At 35.3% G+C, this 19581-nt stretch overlaps 1 protein-coding gene across 1 annotated transcript in view; it reads left to right on the top strand.

The window, feature by feature from the left end:
* The window catches only part of RNF138 (ring finger protein 138), a 54729-nt gene extending 36820 nt beyond the window's left edge, over window positions 1-17909 (top strand). Inside the window, 3 exon segments of the mRNA XM_020992544.2 lie at window positions 19-130; window positions 5591-5698; window positions 15429-17909. Of these exon segments, the coding sequence (XP_020848203.2) occupies window positions 19-130; window positions 5591-5698; window positions 15429-15497 (289 nt within the window). The 3' untranslated portion in view covers window positions 15498-17909.
* The last annotated feature ends 1672 nt before the right edge of the window (window positions 17910-19581 follow it).

Raw genomic sequence — 19581 nt, 5'->3', positions numbered from 1 at the left:
AATATTATTGTCTTGCAGTTCTACTGGGCATCCCACATTTAAGTGTCCCTTGTGTCAAGAAGCAAACTTTACAAGACAGCGTTTACTGGATCATTGTAATAATAGTCACCTCTTTCAGATAGTTCCTGTGGTAAGTATTGTTGAGGCAGTGTAAGTCTTAATTAATTCTTAAAGTTTACAACAAGAATAATAAAGTGTCATTTACTTCACTTGTATACATCATTGTGGATTTTATCTTTTATACACAGACACATTTGTTTCTGCCTTAACATTTAGGTACAGTGCCATAAAGCTGTTTTTCAAAATGTAGTTTAATTTTTATGTTTTTCTTAAAACTATGCTTGTAATCTTAAAATAATGTTACTAAATGGTTAAAATTAATTTTTTTTAAAAAAAATTAGGTAAAGCAGTATTCCTGCTTCAGAGATTTTAAAGGCATATCAGACTTTATTCATTCCTGTTATTAAGAAGAAGGCAGAAATAACATATCTATCCTTCTTACCATTCTAACTGCCATCACCCTAGTTAACGCCATTAATCACATTTTGGCAGACCAGGCCTCCCTACTTCTACTATTTCTGTCCTCTAGTCCATTCTATCCACAGCTGCCAAATTTATCTTCCTAATTCACTGGTCACTCATATTATTCAGGTTCCTCTGCAGTTCCCAGTCGTCTTCAGAACAAAATCCCTTAATCTGATGTTCTGGGGCTTTTATGGTCTAGCTCCAACCTACTTTTGTATCTAGATCTTTTGCCACTCAGTCAACAAACTTTTATCATATAAAATATAAGAGAAATAATAATCCCTGCCCTCCAGGAATTTACAACCTTGACAGTGGAGAAAAGTTGTGTGCATATTCAAGTTAGTTACAAAGTAGCCTTAAGGTAGTCATTGCTAGCTAGGTGGAACAGAAAATGTCTCCTCCGGATTGTCCCTTAAGTTTAGTCTTGAAATAATCCAGTGATTCTAAGAGGTGGAGTTAAGGAGGGAAAGTATCCCAGTCATGGGGGTGGGTGGCATCATTGTAAAAGCAAGGAGACAAAAAATGAAGTATTTATGTGTGAGAACAACAAATAGAGCTGCGCTTTAGTAAAACTACTTTGGTGGCTATAAAAGGATGGATTGGGGTGAGTAGAAGACAAGAGGATGGCAGAACAAATAGAATGCTATTGCAGTATTTGCAGGCAAGAGGCAATGAGAGTCTAAACTAGGTTGGGTGGCTATGTGAATGGAAAGAAGTAAATGTACAAGAGAAGTGTTGTAGAGGTAGAGATGGCAAGTTTTGGACATTTGTGATATAAATGAATGGGGAGTTAAGACTGAGGTTGCAAATCTAGGTGACTTAAAAAAATGTTGGTGACCTTGACTGAATAGAGCCACTCTGGATTTGAGTCCAGATTGTTTGACTCCAAACCCAGTGCTCTTCAGTTTGCTGTGCCTAATTCTAGTTCCAGTGGTCATGCTTTCAAAGTAAAACCAGCCTCATAATGATGTATGAATGAATATATGTTGTATTTGATATGTACTCATTTTATTAGAATCAGTAGGTGAAGTAAAATGATCCCTTTTAACCTAGAAGTATATGATTCTAAATTTTTTCTAATTCTTGCCTCTGTTCCTGTTCAACTTTTAAATTTGTTATGATCTCACAGACTTTTATATTCTTCAGATGTACTTACTCCTTATTATATTTATAGATATTTTATGATCTTCCCTACTATACTATAAGCTCCTTGAAGATGTCTTATTTTTTAGTATTTTCTCTAGGACAACTGAATTGCAAATGGTAATAAAGATATGTTGAATGAATATTGAGGCAGTGGTGGAGTGGCAAAGGTTTGAGGTTTTTTTGCTACTCAATTTCATTTTTCTAATTACGAAGCATTTTGTAATAAATATGCTTACTCAAGCAAAACAAATTCCCACATTGGCTATGTCCAAAATATATATCCCATTCTATACTCTGAGGCCATCACCCTTTTGCCAGGAGGTTGGCTGGCATGCTTCATTATCATTCCTCTGGAATCATTGTTGGTCATTGGAACATAAGTTCATATAAGGCTTCTCAAGACTCTGAAATCATCTCTTTGTGTTATTTCTTATGGTGTAGCAATTTTTTATTATGTTCAGCTATGATAATTGACTTAGCTGTTTCCCATTTGTTTCATTGGGGGAGCATCATAAAAAGTGCTACTATAAATATTGTACATAAAAGTCTTTCCTTTTTTATTGTACAGAAGTCTTTTTTTAAAAAAATTATCTCTGGGTTATCTAAATCTAGCAATGGTAATATTAGATCAAATGCTATGGAGAATGTAGGGAATTTTGGGGTGTAATCCTTAGCTTCCTTTTCAATTCCAACTAAAATCCTACCTTCTACAGGAAAGCTTTCCTTTTAACCCCTCTTAATTACAGTGCTTTCCCTCTTTTAATTATTTCATATTTATCATGCTTATAGCTTACTTTGTATATATTTGTATGTTGTCTGCCCCATTGGATTGTAAGCCCATTGAAGGCAGGAGCTGTCTTTTGCTTCTTTTTTGTATCTTTAATGCTTAGCACAGTGCCTGGCACATAGTAGACATTTAATAAATGTTTATTGGTTGATTGAAAGTGCTTTCCAGAATGGTTGGACCAATTCATAACTCCACCAGTATTTCATTAACGTGCCAGTTTCAGCATTTGGAATTTTCATTTTTTGTTATTTTTGCCAGTGTTGTGGGGCGAGATAGAACCAGAGAATTTTTGTTAGTGACTTGGAGCACTTTTTCATATGGCTGTTGGTAGGTCTATTGTCATTTGAGAACTGCCTGTTCATATCTTTCGACAGTTTCTCTATTGGGGAATGGCTCTTGTTTTTAAATATTTTGAATCTATTCCCTAGACATTTTGGATATCAAATGTTTATCAGAAGAACCTGTTAAAAGGATATTTCCCAGTTGCTGTTTTCTCTCTTAGCACTTTTCCCCACTTAAGTGCCCCAGTACCCCTTGACCCAGCAATATCACTACTAGGTCTTTATCCTAAATAGATTTTTTAAAAAATTAAGAAAAAGGACCTGTGTGTACAAAAATATTTATGGTAGCTCTTTTTGGGATGGCAAAGAATTGGAAATTGAGGGGATATCTATCAAATGTGGAATGGCTGAACAAGTTATGTTTATGACTATGATGAAATACTCTTGTGCTAAAAGAAATGATGACCAAGATGCTCTAAGAAAAACTTGGAAAGACTTACATGAACAGATGCAGAGTGAAGTGAGCAGAACCAATAGAACATTGTACACATTAACAGCAACATTTTATGATGATCAGCTGTGAAAGACTTAACCATTCTCATCAATATAATTATCCAAGACAATTCCAAGGACTTATGATGGAAAATGCTGTCTACCTCTAGAGAACAAAGTGATGGAGTCTGAATGCAGATTGAATCATACTTTTTAAACTTTTTTTTTGTCTGCTTTCATAACAGGCCTAATATAGAAATAGGTTTTGCGTGACTGAACCTGTATAATCTTATGTCAAGTTGCTTCTTAGGGAGGATGGAGGGGAGGGAGGAAACTCAATTTAGAACTCAAAATAAAAACCAACTAATGTTAAAAAATTTTTATGTGTGATTGGAAAAAAATTATAAAAATTTTAAAAAGGATGGAAAAGAGAAGTTTGATCAACACTAATTGATAACTGAAGCAATTTTTGTCTATGTGATTGTCCTTCTCTTCCTTTTGCCTAGACCTTGATTAGTGGTTCTTGCAAATTTTTTTTCTTTTTTAATTCCCTCTTCAATATCTACTCTCTCAAGCTGAAGTTTGTTTAGCTTAAAGTTATTCCTTCCTCAGTATTATCGTCCTGTTTACCCTCCTAAAGAGCTTTGCCTGTTTCCTTTTTGAGTTTGTTGCATTTCTTCATCAAATTCTCTATGTGTGTATTCAGCTTATCAAATTTAGATAAGAGTGAGGTTACCCCTCTCATTTCTTCTGTGTTTGCATATTCTTCTTTCCCCCTCCATTTATGAGAAATACTAAGTTCCACCTACTTCTTCCTCCTTCTGACACTAATGTATCATTTTTAATTTTCCCCATTTTCCCTTTTTTTAAAACTAACAGCATAGAGCTAGTCCACCCACAGATTTTCTCATTGTCTTATTTAACGCCCTCAGTGTCCTTTGAAGATATTAATATTCTGAAGGGACATTTGTTTTCCTCCCTTTATTAGAATGTTAGCATTTAATCATTCTGTATCCCCTTCTAGTTGTTCAAATACATTTCTTTCTAGGTTCAAATTTTCTACTTAGCTCTAATCTTTTAATTCAGAATGCTTGAAAGTTATGTGTTCCCTTAAAGGTCCATCTTCTTTTTCTTTTTTTGTGGGACATATTTTTTGTGGTTGTAATTAAGTAAGCCTATCTATTTTGCTTCTTGCTATATTTTGTTCTGAGAATGCCTGTTGTTTATAGTAGAAGCTGCTAGGTCTTGTGGGATAGCCTGACTGTGGTTCTTTGGTACTTTTTATTTCTGTTGGCTTGCAGTTTTCTTACTTTGAAGTGGAAGTGTAATTGCGCTTTGGATTTTGGCTGACACATTCCTGAGGCTTGCCATTTTCTTTGCAGCTAGGTTGCATTATGGATAGAATACTGGACCTGGAATCAGGAAGACCTGAGTTCAAAATCTGTCCTCAGACACTAGCTCTTATGACCCTGGGCAAATCACTTTGGTCTGCCTTAGTTTCCTCATCTATAAAATGGGGTAATAATAGCTTGTCCCTAGATTGTTGTGTAGATCACATGAGTTAGTATATTTAAAGCTCTCTGCAGACCTTAAAGAGCTATGTAAATAATAGTTATTATTTCTGTCAAAGTCACTGTCATCTTTCTTGTAAGAAGGAAGGAAATAAGCAACTTATTAAGGGCTTATGTATCGGGCACTGTGCTAAATGCTAGTTTCCTGGTTTTGTAACCTTGGCATTATCTTGACCTTCTCAGCCTTTCTCACTCCACAAATCCAATTAGTTGCCAAATCTTGCCCTGTATTTCTTAATAAGTTATATACAGAGTGTGCCAAAAGTCTTAGTGCAGTTTCAAACTTTAGTAGCTTGAAATTTTTGGGACACTATATTTTGATATGTGCATATCTCCCCCATTGGAATATAAGCTCCTTGTGAGTAGGGATTATTCCTTTAAAAACATTTTTTTCCTCAGCTTACATCCCTGGCACATAAACAGTAAATGATTCAGTATTGTGCATGGCATATAGTAGGCACTTAATAAATACTTGTTGATATTCACTGGAGGGGAATTCTTTTTGTGGGGATATTGTAAAAGAAATGGTTACTGTTCCAAATATGTGTTAGGATAGATGATGACTCCTGGCATCTTTTTCAACTCAGATTCTATGATTGCACTAAAGGTCAAGTTATAAAATAGGTGGTTGGGAAATGAGCCAATGGAAGTTGGATGTAAAAACCATTACTCTGTTTTAGCATTGTAAGTCAGGTAAATGGACAGTACAATATCTTTGTCAACCTAACAGTGTGTGAATATTCATTTTCATGATTGGATTTAATTCTATTATATATTTCTCTTTTTAGACGTGTCCTATTTGTGTGTCTCTTCCATGGGGAGATCCTAGCCAGATTACTAGAAATTTTGTTAGCCATCTAAATCAAAGACATCAATTTGATTATGGAGAATTTGTGGTAAGTGTTTTCTTCAAAAGTATGAAAATCAAACGACTCTATTAACTTTCTATCTAAATTATGTATTTTGAGTAGGCTGTTGTGACACAGTGATGTAATGGAGCCCTTATTTTGACCTTTAAAAATAAACCTTATCTAGAAAGTGATAGCCCTAGCTTTCATCTACTCTTAACAGGTGGTGATTATATCATATTAGATATAAAAGTTGTCTGTAAATTGGTGGAAAATTACTTTTTTTGTCAAGAAAGATCTCAGGGCCTTCAGGAATTAAGTATGCAACTGATTAACAAATTCTGTAGATATTTCTTTTTTTCAAGTCTAGTAATCCTATAAAAATAGTATTCTTTCTAAAGCGACAAGATTATCTGTATGCCTAAGACAAATGCCTCTTAAAGGAGGCTCGGCTTTAGTTTTGGTAAGGATTGAGATGTTCCAGGTATTAATAGAAGAGCAGATGTATATTTTGAGTAAAATTTTACTCCTCTTGTTATGCAGTTAATAGTAAATAATAATTCTCCAAATTTGAATTTGATATCCATAATTAAAGTGTGACAAATGAATGTTTTTAGACAAATTAGGTGACATTTATTCTGCTAAATACAAAAGATTTTTCAATTTAGCAGCCTTTAAAATGGCCACAGTCCAGCTAGTACCTCTGCTAATTTATAAAGGATTAGTTGATTATTAATTCTTTAATTGTATGTGATATAAACAGTATTTCTTTTGAAGTGTACAGCAGATCTTTAGAATAGTAAATTTTTGTCTACCTTTTAAAAACCAGTAAACTGTCATGGGATAGTGTGGTTAAAAATAGAACTACAGTCATCTCGATTTGATGTTACTGTGGTGGAAAGAATGGATTTATAGTGAGAAGACTTAGGTTTGAATTTTTACTCTGTTATTTAACTACCTTTCATGTGCAAATCATGGAATCCTATCTGCACCTCAGTTTTCTTATTTATAAAAATGATTCGAAAAAGATTTCATTTAGCTCCATTGCAGTCCTATAAAAATTGATGCAGTACAGTTTTCACTTCTTCATATAAATAGTAAATGGAAATTATAATCCTTTTAAAAAGAACACCCATCAAGATTAATTCATTTCTATTCATCAAGCATTTTATTCACCCTCAACATTTGTTCAGTAAGAAGCAGATACTGTTCGAGACACTTGGAGTATTAAACTAAAATTAGACAGTCTCTGGTCCTCGAGGAACTTATAATCTACTATTAGGGTTAGAACATGTTACACAAACAAATACAGGATTCTTTGAGGATAACATTAAGAACTGGTAGCTAGGAGAGATTTGGGGGAGATTTCATAGGGGAAGAGACAACTGATCTTTGAAGAAAGGTACATAGTATAGGGGGAGGAATAAGACAGTGACGTGGTAAAAATGTGAGAAAGTAGAAGAAATGTTGAATTCAAGGAACAGCTAGTAGTGTGTATGTGTATAAGTGTGAGCTAGATTATGGAGAGCTTTAAATTCCAGACTAAGGAATTTTTCTTTTACTGATAGGCAATAAGGGGCCACACAAAGTTGTTTTTCAGTGGTTTTTTTCCCCCAATTACATGTAAAAACAGTTTTTAACATTGGTTTTTTAAAATTTTTGAGTTCCAAAATCTCTTCCTTCCTCTCCCCCCTTTACCCTCCCTGAGATGGCAAACAGTTTTTGATATAGGTTATTATATGTTCAGTCATACAAAACATTTCCATTATTAGTCATGTTGTGAAAGAAAACAGGGACTAAAAAAACCCAATCCAATTCAGGAAAAAAAATTTTAAAAAACGGTATGCTTTGATCTGCATTCAGACGCCATCAGTGCTTTCTCTGGAGGTGATAGTATTTTTTGTCTCAAGTCCTTGGCATTGTCTCGGATAACTATATCGCTGAGAATGGCTAAGTCATTCACAGTTGATCATCATAAAATGTTGCTGTTAATGTGTACAATGTTCTATTGGTTCTGCTCACTTCACTCTGCATCTGTTCATGTAAGTCTTTCCAAGTTTTTCTTAGAGCATCTTGGTCATCATTTCTTTTAGCACAATAGTATTCCATCACAATCATTAAGTGCAACTTGTCCAGGCATCCACATTTGCTGGACATCCCTTCAGTTTCCAGTTCTTTGCCACCACAAAAAAGAGCTGCTATAAAGATTTTGGTACAAATGAATCCCTACCCTTGCCCGGGCGCCTGCCCTTTTTTTGATCCCTTTCAGATATAGGCCTATTGGTATTGCTGGATCAAAGAGTGTGCACAGTTTGATTGTCCTTTGGGCATATTTCCAAATTGCTCTCCATAATGGTTGGATCAATTCACAACTCCACCAACAGTGCATTAGTGTCCCAGTTTCCCCACATCATTTATCATTTTCCTTTTCTGTGACATTGGCCAACTTCTGAGATGGTACCTGAGTTGTTTTAATTTGCGTTTCTCTTCTTAATAATGATTTAGAACATTTTTATATGACTATAGGTAATTTTGATTTCTTCATCTCAAAATTTCCCATTCATATCCTTTAACCATTTATCAATTGGCGAACGGCTTGTATTTTTATAAATTTGATTCAGTTCTCTATGTGTTTGAGAAATGAGTTGAGCCACTTTTTGTAAAAAAAAATAATTTTCCCATCTTTCTGCTTTCTTTCCAATTTTGATTGCATTGATTTTATTGACATCAAGTCTTTTTGAGCTGTGTAATGATATGATGACCTGCCTTAGAATATTTTTGCAACTCTGAAAAATTGATCAAAATGGAGAGAGATTAGGAACAGAAAGACCAAGCAGCTAGCTGGTACATTAGTCCAGGTGAAAGATGAAGCTGTGCTTTTTTTTTTTTCCGAAAATGTTTTTTGTTCAGATTCAATTTAACAAGCATTTATTAAGCACCTACTGAGTGGCAAGCACTGTGTTAGGTACTGGGGGTACATAAAAAAATGAGATCACTCCTGACCTTAAGGAGCTTCTGTTTCATTGGGTTAGAGTCCAGGGACTTGGTTTTGAATACCAACTCAGCTAGTAACCTTGGGCACATCATCACCTCTTTGGGTCTCAGTTTCCTCATCTGTAAAATGAGGGATTACTACTAGATGGCCTCTGAAAGTCCCTTCCAGCCCTAAACCTAGGATTCTAAGTCACTTTTTTAAAAAATATAAATTTATTTTAGTTTTCAACATTCACTCCCACAAGTTTTTGAGTTCCAAATTTTCACCCCATCTCCCCCCTCCCCCCACCCCAAGATGGCATGCATTCTGAATATCCCTTCCCCTAGTCTGTCCTCTCTTCTGTCTCTCTCCCCCCTTCTCTTATCCTCTTCCCCTTCTATTTTCCTGTAGGGCAGGATAGACTTCTGTACCCCATTTCCTGTTTTTCTTATTTCCCAGTAGCATGTGAAAACATTTTTTTAAACATATGTTTTTAAAACTTTAGGTTTCAAATTTGCTCTCTTTGTCCCTCCCCACCCACCCTCATTGAAAAGTCAAGCAAGTCAATACAGGCCATACATGTGCAGTTATGCAAAACACTTCCATAGTAGACATGTTGTAAAAAACTAACTCTATTTCCCTTAATCCTATCTTGCCCTCCCATTTATTCTGTTCTTTCTTTTGACCCTGTCCCTCCTCAGAAGTATTTATTTCTGATTACCCCTTTCCCAATCTGCCCTCCTCTCTATCATCCCCCTGCTCTCTTGTCCCCTTCTCCCCCTATTTTCCTGTAGGGTAAGACAGATTTCCATACCCAATTGAATGTGTATGTTATTCCCTCCTTAAGCCAAATCCTATGAGAATAAGATTCACTCATTCCCTCTCACTTTCCCCCATTTCCCCTCCACTGTAAGAGACTTTTCTGGTTTTTTTTTTTTTGTGAGATAATTTACCCCATTCTACCTCTCCCTTTCTTCTCTGAGTATAATCCTCTCTCATCCCTTAATTTTATTCTCCAGATATGACCCCTTAATCTTCAACTCACCCTGTGCCCTCTATCTATCTCATATACATACATATAATTTTTTCCCTCCAACTACCCTAATACTGACAAAGGTCTCATGAGTTATAAATATCATCTTTCCATGCAGGAATATAAACAGTTCAGTCTTAATAAGTCTGTTCTGATTTCTCTTTCCTGTTTACCTCTTCATGTTCCACTGAGTCCTGTATTTGAAAGTCAAATTTTCTATTCGCTCTGGTTTTTTCATCAGGAATGCTTGAAAGTCCTCTATTTCACTGAATGACCATTTTTTCCCCTGAAGGAGTATACTCAGTTTTGCTAGGTAGGTGATTCTTGGTTGTAATCCTATCTCCTTTGCCCTCTGGAATATTATATTCCATGCCCTGTGGTCCTTTAATGTAGAAGCTGCTAAATCTTGTGTTATCCTGATTGTGCTTCCACAGTACTTGAATTGTTTCTTTCTGGCAGCTTGTAATATTTTCTCCTTGACCTGGGAACTCTGGAATTTGGCTACAGTATTCTTAGGAGTTTTCCTTCGGGGATCTCTTTCAGGAGGAGATCAGTGGATTTTTTCAATTTCTATTTTGCCCTCTGGTTCTAATATATCAGAGCAGTTTTCCTTGATAATTTCTTGAAAGATGATGTCTAGGCTCTTTTTTTGATCATGGCTTTCAGATAGTCCAATAATTTTTAAATTATGTCTCCTGGATCTATTTTCCAGGTCAGTTGTTTTTCCAATGAGATATTTCACATTGTTTTCTAATTTTTCATTCTTTTGGATTTGTTCTACTGTGTCATGATGTCTCATAAAGTCACTATCTTCCAATTGCTCTATTCTAATTTTTAAGGAAGTATTTTCTTCAGTAAGCTTTTGGACTTCCTTTTCCATTTGGCCAGTTTTGCTTTTTAGGGCATTCTTCTCCTCATTGGCTTTTTGGACCTCTTTTGCCATTTGGGTTAGTCTATTTTTTAAGGTGTTATTTTCTTCAGTATTTTTTTGGGTCTCCTTTAGCAAGCTGTTGACTTGTTTTTCATGATTTTCTTGCATCACTCTCATTTCTCTTCCCAGTTTTTCCTCTACTTCTCTTACTTGCTTCTCAAGATCCCTTTTGAGCTCTTCCAAGGCCTGGGACTGATTCATATTTTTCTTGGAGGCTTTGAATGTAGGAGCTTTGAATTTGTTGTCTTTTTCTGGTTGTATATTTTAATCTTCTTTTTCACCAAAGTAAGATTCTATGGTCTGACTCTTTTTGCACTGCTTGCTTATGATCCTGGCCAATTACTTGAGTTTTAAACTCTTTGTTAAGGTATGAATCTGCTTCCAATGTGGAGAATGTACTGTCCCAAGCTTTGGGGGGTTTGTACAGCTGTTTTCAGAGATACTTGTAGGGACCTGTAAATTTTCAGTTCTCCCAAGGTGGTATGATAAGGGGCGAGGTGTTTACTCCTTTCCTGTCCTGTGACTACAAGTACTCCTTTCTGACCTGTAACTGTGAGGAGGGGTTCCTCTCCACAGCCACTACAAGCTCTACCAAGCTAGTGCTCCTCCTCACCCCAGCACCGCCACCCAGAACTGTGGCCCAGATCCAAACACGGACAAAGCAAGAGATTCCTGCCCCAGCACTGGCAAAGAGATCCCTGCAGTCCCTCTCTGATCAGCCACTTGATTCCTCCTCAGTCTGTAGGCCAGAAGCTTGGGATGCAGCCCCTCCACCCCACCCCTGGCCCACGCTCTTGGGGAATGGAGCTAAAACCCCTCCTTCCTTTCTCAGCAGCGACAGAAACAGACTTTTCCCACTGACCTTCTAAGTTGTGTTTGGCATTGGTGGATTGAGGAGTCTGGAAACCTTCACAGCTGCCCGAGATTCAGTTCTCTGAGGCCTGCTCCAGGTTTGCTGCGGCCTGCGCCCCATGCCGCGCTGCGCTCCCAGCCCGGCGTGATACACCTTTCTGATCAATCATCTAGGTTGTCTTGGGCTGGAAATTTGTTTCACTCTGTCTTTTTGTGGGTTCTGCTGCTTCAGAATTTGTTTAGAGCCATTTTTTATGAGTATTTGGAGGGATTTGGAGGAGAGCTCAAGCAAGTCACTGCTTTCACCCTGCCATCTTGGCTCCGCCCCTGAAGCTGTTCTTAAATTAAGATAGTAACCATGTACACAAAATCAACGTGAGAGATGTTTGCTGGCGAATTGGTAGGTCTTGACAACTGATTGAATATGGGGATGAGGGAGAAAGGGAAGAGTCAAGGGTAGGTAAAAAAAGCACTAATTATGGTGTATGAAGACTTAAATTCGTGACTCTACTTATACTACTTGTGTTACCTTGGTCAAGTCAGTTTTCTCGCCTTATTTTCCTCATCTCCATAATGACGATTAGGTGATCTTGAAGGTCATTTCCCATTCTTTGTATTCCTGTGACTCCAGAGTTCTGAACCCAGTGACTAAGAGGTTAGTTGTGTTCTTGACAAAGGTAGATGTTTGAGGAGGGGTGAAATAGGGAGAAAGCTAATGAGTTTAGTTTCATATGTGTTGAGTTTGAGCTGCCATTGTAGGTACCCCTTTGGAGATGTACAGCAGGCACTTGACTATGTGGAACTTGAGTTCTTTTTGTAAGAGATGTAGGGGTTGAATATGTAGATTTAAAACCATGAGAGCTGATGAAATCATTTGAGGATAGAGTGAAGAGGTAACAGAAGCCCCAAAACATTCTTGGTGTGGATATTTATACTTAATGTATGGGAGATGGATGGATGATGAAACAGTAAATAAAACTGGAGAGTTTAGGAAAACAGTGGCTAGATAGGAGGAAAACCAGCTTTATCAATGCTGTGGAAGCCAGTGAAGGATGATATTTAGGAGGGATGAGGTAGCACAGTAGTGAAGCTGCAGAGTAATCAAGAAGAATGAGAACTGAGGATACGGACATTAGATTTTTAGCAGTTTATATTACTGATAACCTTGGAAAGAGAATAGTTTGAGTAGAGTGGTTGAGTATCATGAACCAGATTGCAAGGGGGTTGATAAGTGTACATAGGTGGCAGTGAAGTGGCAGGAGACATTCAGAGAAGGGCAACAAAAGGATCAAAGAACCATAGGCTTACATTTGGAAAGGACCTCAGAAGTCATCTTGACCATCCCCTTCATCTGCAGATGAGGAAACCAAGGTCTAGAGGTTTGACTTATCTGCTGTCATGTAGGTTGTAGTAAATATAAGAGATGTGATTTGAACTGAAGTCCTCTGAACTGATGCTCTTCCTACTGTACTGTGGCAGCTTGAAATAGAGGATTTTGAAAAAAATGGCAAAGTAAAATGAAGAAGACTTTTTATTTTATTTATATATCTATGTTTGTTGAGGCAGTCAGGGTTAAATGACTTGCCCAGGGTCACAAGCTTGTAAGTGTCAAGTGTCTAAGGCCAGATTTGAATTTGGGTCCTCCTGACTCCAAGGCTGGAGCTGTATTGCTGTGCCACCTGGCTTTCCCTAGAAGAACACTTTTTAAAGATGAAAGATAGTTTTTCAAATGAATCTGGCTAACTGGTAATATCTTTAGAATAAAGACTTATTTGCTATTTAAAATTGAATAATTTATAGGATCATAAAATTGTAGCTAGAAGGGAGGGACTTCAGAGATTATTTATCTAGCCCTCTCAATTTTGTACATGAAGACACTGACACCCTGAAAAGTGAAAGGACTTGCCAAAGCCACACAGGTAATAAATAGAGTTAGGAACAGAACTCTGGACTTCCAGCTCCAAAATAAGAGCTTTTCTCACTCCTCCATGGTCTTTTAAGAAAAGCTGTGGTATATGAATTCAATGGAATTCTATTGTCCTATAAGAAATGATGAGCAGGCAGATTTCAGAAACACCTAGAAAGATTTACATGACTGATGCTGAGTGACATGAGCACAACCAGGAGAACATTGTACACAGTAACAGCAACATTGCGCAATGACCAGCTCTTATAGAATTAGCTGTTCTGAGCAATGCAGTGATATATGACAGTTCCAAAAGACTAAAGATGGAAAGTGCCATCCACATCCAGAGAAAGAACTATGGAGTCTGAATGCAGATCAAAGCATACTATTCTTTTTTTTCCCTATATGTTTTTTCTTTCTGGTGGATTTTCACTTTGGTCCTGATTCTTCTTTACAACATGACTAATATGGAAATAATGTTTTATATGTTTGTACATGTATAACCTATATCAGATTATATGCCATCTTGGGGAAGGAGGGGGAAAATTAAGAACTCAAAATCTTAATGAAAGTGAATGTTGAAAACTAAAACTAAATGAATAAATAAACAAAATAAAAAAACCCCAAAAAACCCATTCAAAATGCCATTGCTGTTATATGGTTTTGTGTAGGTGTCACTAAATCTATCCGATGTGACCTTTTTAGCTACTGTAGTAGCTACTACTACTTAATAAATACTAAATATATAAAGTTAACCAACTTTTAAAGGTCATCATCTGTTTTTCTGTTGAATTATTGAACAGTTAAACTGCCCATTTGATAAAACAGGTGTTTAGTATAATAAAAAAATAATTAAAGATTAACAGATAAGTGTTCTACCATATATATAAATACAAGTCTTCTCAAGCTGGTATGATTAAGAAGATGATGTCTGATAAGTTAGCACTGCAGAGTAATCAATATTGTTAAAAAATCTTCCCCATTAGTTTTTTCCAGACTGTAAGCTTCTTGAGCAAGTTTTTATTTTGTTTAATTTTTTTGCCTTTCTGTATATCCCTAGGGCTTAGCAGAGTTCCTGGCACATAATAGGCACTTAATAAATGTTAGCTGATTATTAACTTTTTATTATATTTCAAAATTTTATTATATTTCAAAATGTTATCTTTCCAGATAATAGAAATGGTAATGGTATATATATGACCCTGATAGCTGAAACACTTAAAGTTACATGTGACAAAACTAGAATTTACTTTTACTTACCTGAAAAAGTAGCAGAAATAATAGTGAAATTTTATAATCACCAAGTCTGTTTACTGTTTAGTTATGAAAGTTAAAAAAATCTCAAACCTTCCCAGCTTCAAAAATAAACATTCTTGTTTCTTTTTTTAATATAAAATTTTTATATTTCATATTTATATTTTTAAATATTTTTCAAATTACATGTAAAGACAATCATTAACTTTTTTTTAACATTTTGAGTTCCATATTCTCCCATCCTCCCTTCTTACTACCCTATCTGAGACAGCTAGCAATTCGATATACTTGACTTGTGCAGTCATGCAGATAAAACATTTCCATAATAATCCATGTTGCAAAAGAAAACACAGGCCAAAAAATCCCAAGAAAAATAAAATTTAAAAAGTATTATTTGATCTTCATTTAGGCTTCATCAGCAATATTCTTTTTGCTTTGTGATAGAAACTAATTGGAGTTAAATAATGGATAAATAATGGAAATGATTATTTAAAAGTTAAAATGCCTTTTTTAAAAAAAGAATGTAAATTTCAATTTTGCAAATATTGAGTATTTTACTGGTGCAATTTGATATTAATTTCATGTGGAAGATAATGGCTAAAATTCATTGATGAAGAATAGAAAATAAAGACTGGAGTAATGAATCCAATGTAATTTTATTTGTGAAAGATAAAATTTGCCCTCTTCCATCAAAGCTAAATACTAATGTATTTATTTAGCTGGCTTTGACCAGCAATAAAAATCCTTATGCAGTAGGATTGAAATAGTTGAATATCCCTAAATGATACTTCTCTTATTTTAATTCCCAATTTTTCTTTTTTCATTTAGAATCTTCAGTTAGATGAGGAAACACAATATCAAACTGCTGTTGAAGAATCTTATCAAGTAAACTTCTGAAGGTTGTAGTCATCTGCATCTTCTATCTGCAAGTGCCATCTTTGAGGGAAAAGCTACTTGAATTCACGTTCAGTAGCCTGATGTGTATATTAATAAAAAGGAATTCAGTCTGCTCTTTTGTTTTTATTGTAAAACAAGGATAGACTTTTAAAAACATTGTCTTTTCATCCTTGAAAAATGGAAGTTATAGTATTACTTAAAAAGCATAGAAAGGAACTTCCCTTTGATGGTGAAAAATGGAGTCTGCTGATGTAAATGTTGTACCTTATTCTTTTCTATGTTAAACTTTCTTGAATTTCTCATTTCTCATTTTTTAATTTGATGCAGTTTTCCCACTTTATTCATTGTGCAGTAAAAGTAACAAATTTTTTTAAAAAATGGATTAAACCCTTATAAATCTGAGCCAGTTATTACTACTATCAAAATGGAAAATTTGAGAATTAAATGGAAAGTCATCTTTTCTTGTGATTTGTAGCTGAAAAATTAATCTTAAAATTATATTTATAGAATTTAGTATTTTGAAGAGTAGTGAGATTTCTTTAGTAATATTAATACTTAAAGAAAGGAAGGTGAATGTTGCCGTTCTGTTTCCTTATGTTAAAAACGTGGAGTATTGCATAGCTGTGTAACTTTCTTTTTTGTCATTGGGATGAAATTATATGCTGTTATCAAAGGAAAATTTAAGTTTTATTTCTGTGGAAGACAGTTAAAAGTGGGATGCCCTAATCTTTGACTGTCATTGACCATTAACACTGAAGAAACAGTTACTTGAGCAATTCTTGGTCCCAGAATTTTAACAGTAGTGATTCTAAGTAGTTATGACAGCAAGTGAGTTTAATGGAACTTTTTTTTTCTTTTGAATTGGTGGTATTACATGCTGATAAACAGGTATTTAAATGAGGTATATCCTCTTCTATGTATATAAGAAATTTTCTTTTATTCATAAAGGCTAAGGTGTATGCTATATATTTTTGGCACTTTTGCAGGTGATATACATGCACCGTTTATCTGCTAGATATGGGGGGAAAATGGAAAAGCAATATGGAGGTCAAAGGGTTTTTATTGGATTAGTTAAATATGTATAGTCACCAACATTTCCAAAAACCTACTCAGAAACCAAATGCCAGGTTGTCCAGTTGGCTGCTAATACTTTTTCTGTGGGAGATGGGGAGGAGGGGGTGTTTACATGCATGTGTAGCGCTCATGGTTTATGTCATAAGAAGGTGAGGCTAAATCAACGAGAATAAATTCTTAAGCCAGAAAGTCTGTCTCAGGACTTTGTAGTAACAGGATTACCTTTTGCATTTTTTTGGTTTTCAGTTGTGGTGGGAGTGAGTGTTTACACATGCATCATAAATTACCTTGCACTGGAAGGCCTAAATCATAGAATTACGACAAAGAGTGGACTCTGACATTCCATGCTAATGTATACTGTTTACGCTATCTTAAAAACAGCAGAAAATGGAAACCTCAAAAGTAGTTTGCTGCTAATATACATATTGTGTAAAAAAAGTCTATTTTGGTTTTGTTAAAACCCTCAATGTTAACTTTTCTACAGTGAACATTTCTTAACTGATTTAATAAAGATGTTAATTTTGGAAGTGGTATTTTGTAAAAAAAAATTTTCAATCAAACAAGAGTAACTTAATCAATGGGTGTCCGCAATAATCACATAGGAAGCCATACACGGAAATGAGCATAGCCTCTGTTCTGTCATTCCAAAGAGTGAAAGTTAATGAAATACTTGAACAGTATCATTTTGCTTAAATGCCCTTGGAATTACAATTAAAACTTTCCAAAAAGACTTTGACCTAATTTTCCAGTATAAAGCAATAAGTTCAATAGTTGAATAATTTAAATATATCAAAGTATTTTGAGACTTGGAGAACTTTAAAGGCCAACTGGCTATGGTGTATAAGTTTGATAGAATTGCCTTTTGAAGCCTGTTTAGTTTATGACTAAGTTAAATGTCTGTAATGTTTGAGGTGTCTCTGTCTCTTTTTATATCTATAAGACTTTCCATAAACACAATGTTAATGTTTTATGTTCCTATTTGAGAATACAGAGCTAATAACATCACTACCCTAGGAGGTTTATTCAGGTACAAAGGGTATGGAATACAAATTCTAAGACTGGGAATAAAGGGATTGAAGCAATCAGAAATGATAATTTCAGAATGCCTTCCATTTGCTAATGAATTAAAGAAGGACTAGGGCTAATGGGTTTACAATATAAGTTCAGAATGAAACTTGGGGTGGGGAGATTGATGCTCAAATTTGAAATGCTTAAATTTCACCATACCACTTAGGAAAACCATTCTCTTCCACCAGTTACATCATATGTTGTAAAACACGCTGTTTTATTTGAGATGTATTGATTTATTTTTCAATTAAAAAATGTTTCCCCCTCCTATTCTGGTGTTCATTGAAACTTGTCTAGGGACAAAAATGGCAAAACAACTTGTGTAATCTTCTTTAAAAGAAGTTGAAAATATAAATTAATTTCTTTTCCTTTAGAGAAGAAGTTGATAGCTGTAATGCTTCCATGCTGTTGGGTTTAACTAAAAAACCAAACCCAAAGACTCTCTCTCTCTCTCTCTCTCTCAATCAGCCACTTCTATATGAAGAAATTACCCTTAAGCTAGATGTCTGGGGCTTGAGGAGAGTATTTGCCTAATACTATGTGATGCTCACATTAGAAGCTCAATAAATATTTGCTGATTACTATCCTTAATGAGTTCTTTTGGAGAAGCCCTTAAGGCCTGCTATTTAGTTGTAAACAGTATGCAAATCAGTCTCTGATCTCATCCTTGGGCCTTATCTGCAGAATTTCTGAAGTGTTATTGCCACTGCCTTAAGTGGTTGTAATTTTCCCTGTTACACGAGCATGGAAATATGCGAACATATTATAATTAATTTTCTGTAAGACTGGCCTTAGGACCTTGACTGGATTCTTTCAGGGGGCACCTATTTTTCTTTCATGCCTGAGCTCTTGTTTAAAGACCTTAACAGATGAACACTTCAACTGCTTAGATCTTAAATGTGGTTTCATTGATGAGAATATGACATTTCCTCAAGAAAAATGAGGCACCCCATTTATCTTAGGATCAGTAAGTCACTTGAAAAGTACTAGAAATCAATTTTACTGTTCATATTTGGTTTTATAACCCTGATGCCTAGCACATAGTAAGTGCGTGTTAACTTAAATTCAAATTAAATGAGTAGAATTGAGATGTGGCTTGGTGTAGTTCAGGTAGCATTAGATTTATAATCAAAGGCCTTGGGTTAAAACCCCAGTGCTGTTGTTTACTGCCTGCATGGTTGTGGGTAAGTCACATCCTTTCTCTGAATTTGTTTCAGTTGGTCATGTCTGAAAGATGTTCATCTTTAAAGTTCAGAAGGAACTAAAGGCTTTTAAGAAAGTTGTGATAATGATAGAGGAGATTATAAAAGACAATTTTTACTGTGTATAGCTAAAAAAAAATAAAGAAATGATAAAGTGGGAAAAGTATTTACATTAGTTATCAGTGATATAAGTCTAAGATACAGGAAATTGTCTCAAGGATGTAGTACCAAGGGCCAGTCCTGAAAATATGGTCAAATGACATGAATAGTTTTTAAAGGATTTTTAGCATGTGACTACATGAAAGCATCCTTCGAATCACTAATAGACAAAAAGTAAGTTAAAATTGAAGTTACACTTCATTCCAGACAAATTGGCAAAGATGGTAAAAGAATAATGTTAGAGGGACTGGGAAAACAAGCACACTAATGTATTGTGGAGCTGTGAAGTTCAGGATTTCGGTTTGGAAATGTGCAGGAAGAGTGACTGAACAGCCCATATCCTTTGACCAAACTATCACCGCACGGCACATACGCCAAGGAAGTCAGACAAAAATATATCCTCCAATCAACCAGCATTTATTTAGTGCTTACTATTTCCTAGCTACTGTTCTAGGCACGGGGAATATGACTACAAAGAATAAAATTTCTCCTTTCAAAAAGTTTACTTTCTAACACGTCCAATATGTACCAAAATTTTTATAGAGAAAATCTGTGATGGCAAAGAACTGGAAATAAAATAG

This window comes from Phascolarctos cinereus, unplaced genomic scaffold, assembly GCF_003287225.1.
Source record: "Phascolarctos cinereus isolate Bilbo 61053 unplaced genomic scaffold, phaCin_HiC Scaffold_4;HRSCAF=312, whole genome shotgun sequence".
Lineage (NCBI taxonomy): Eukaryota > Metazoa > Chordata > Mammalia > Diprotodontia > Phascolarctidae > Phascolarctos > Phascolarctos cinereus.
Note: the sequence above shows the minus strand (reverse complement) of the source record. Positions and strands in the feature narration are given on the sequence as shown.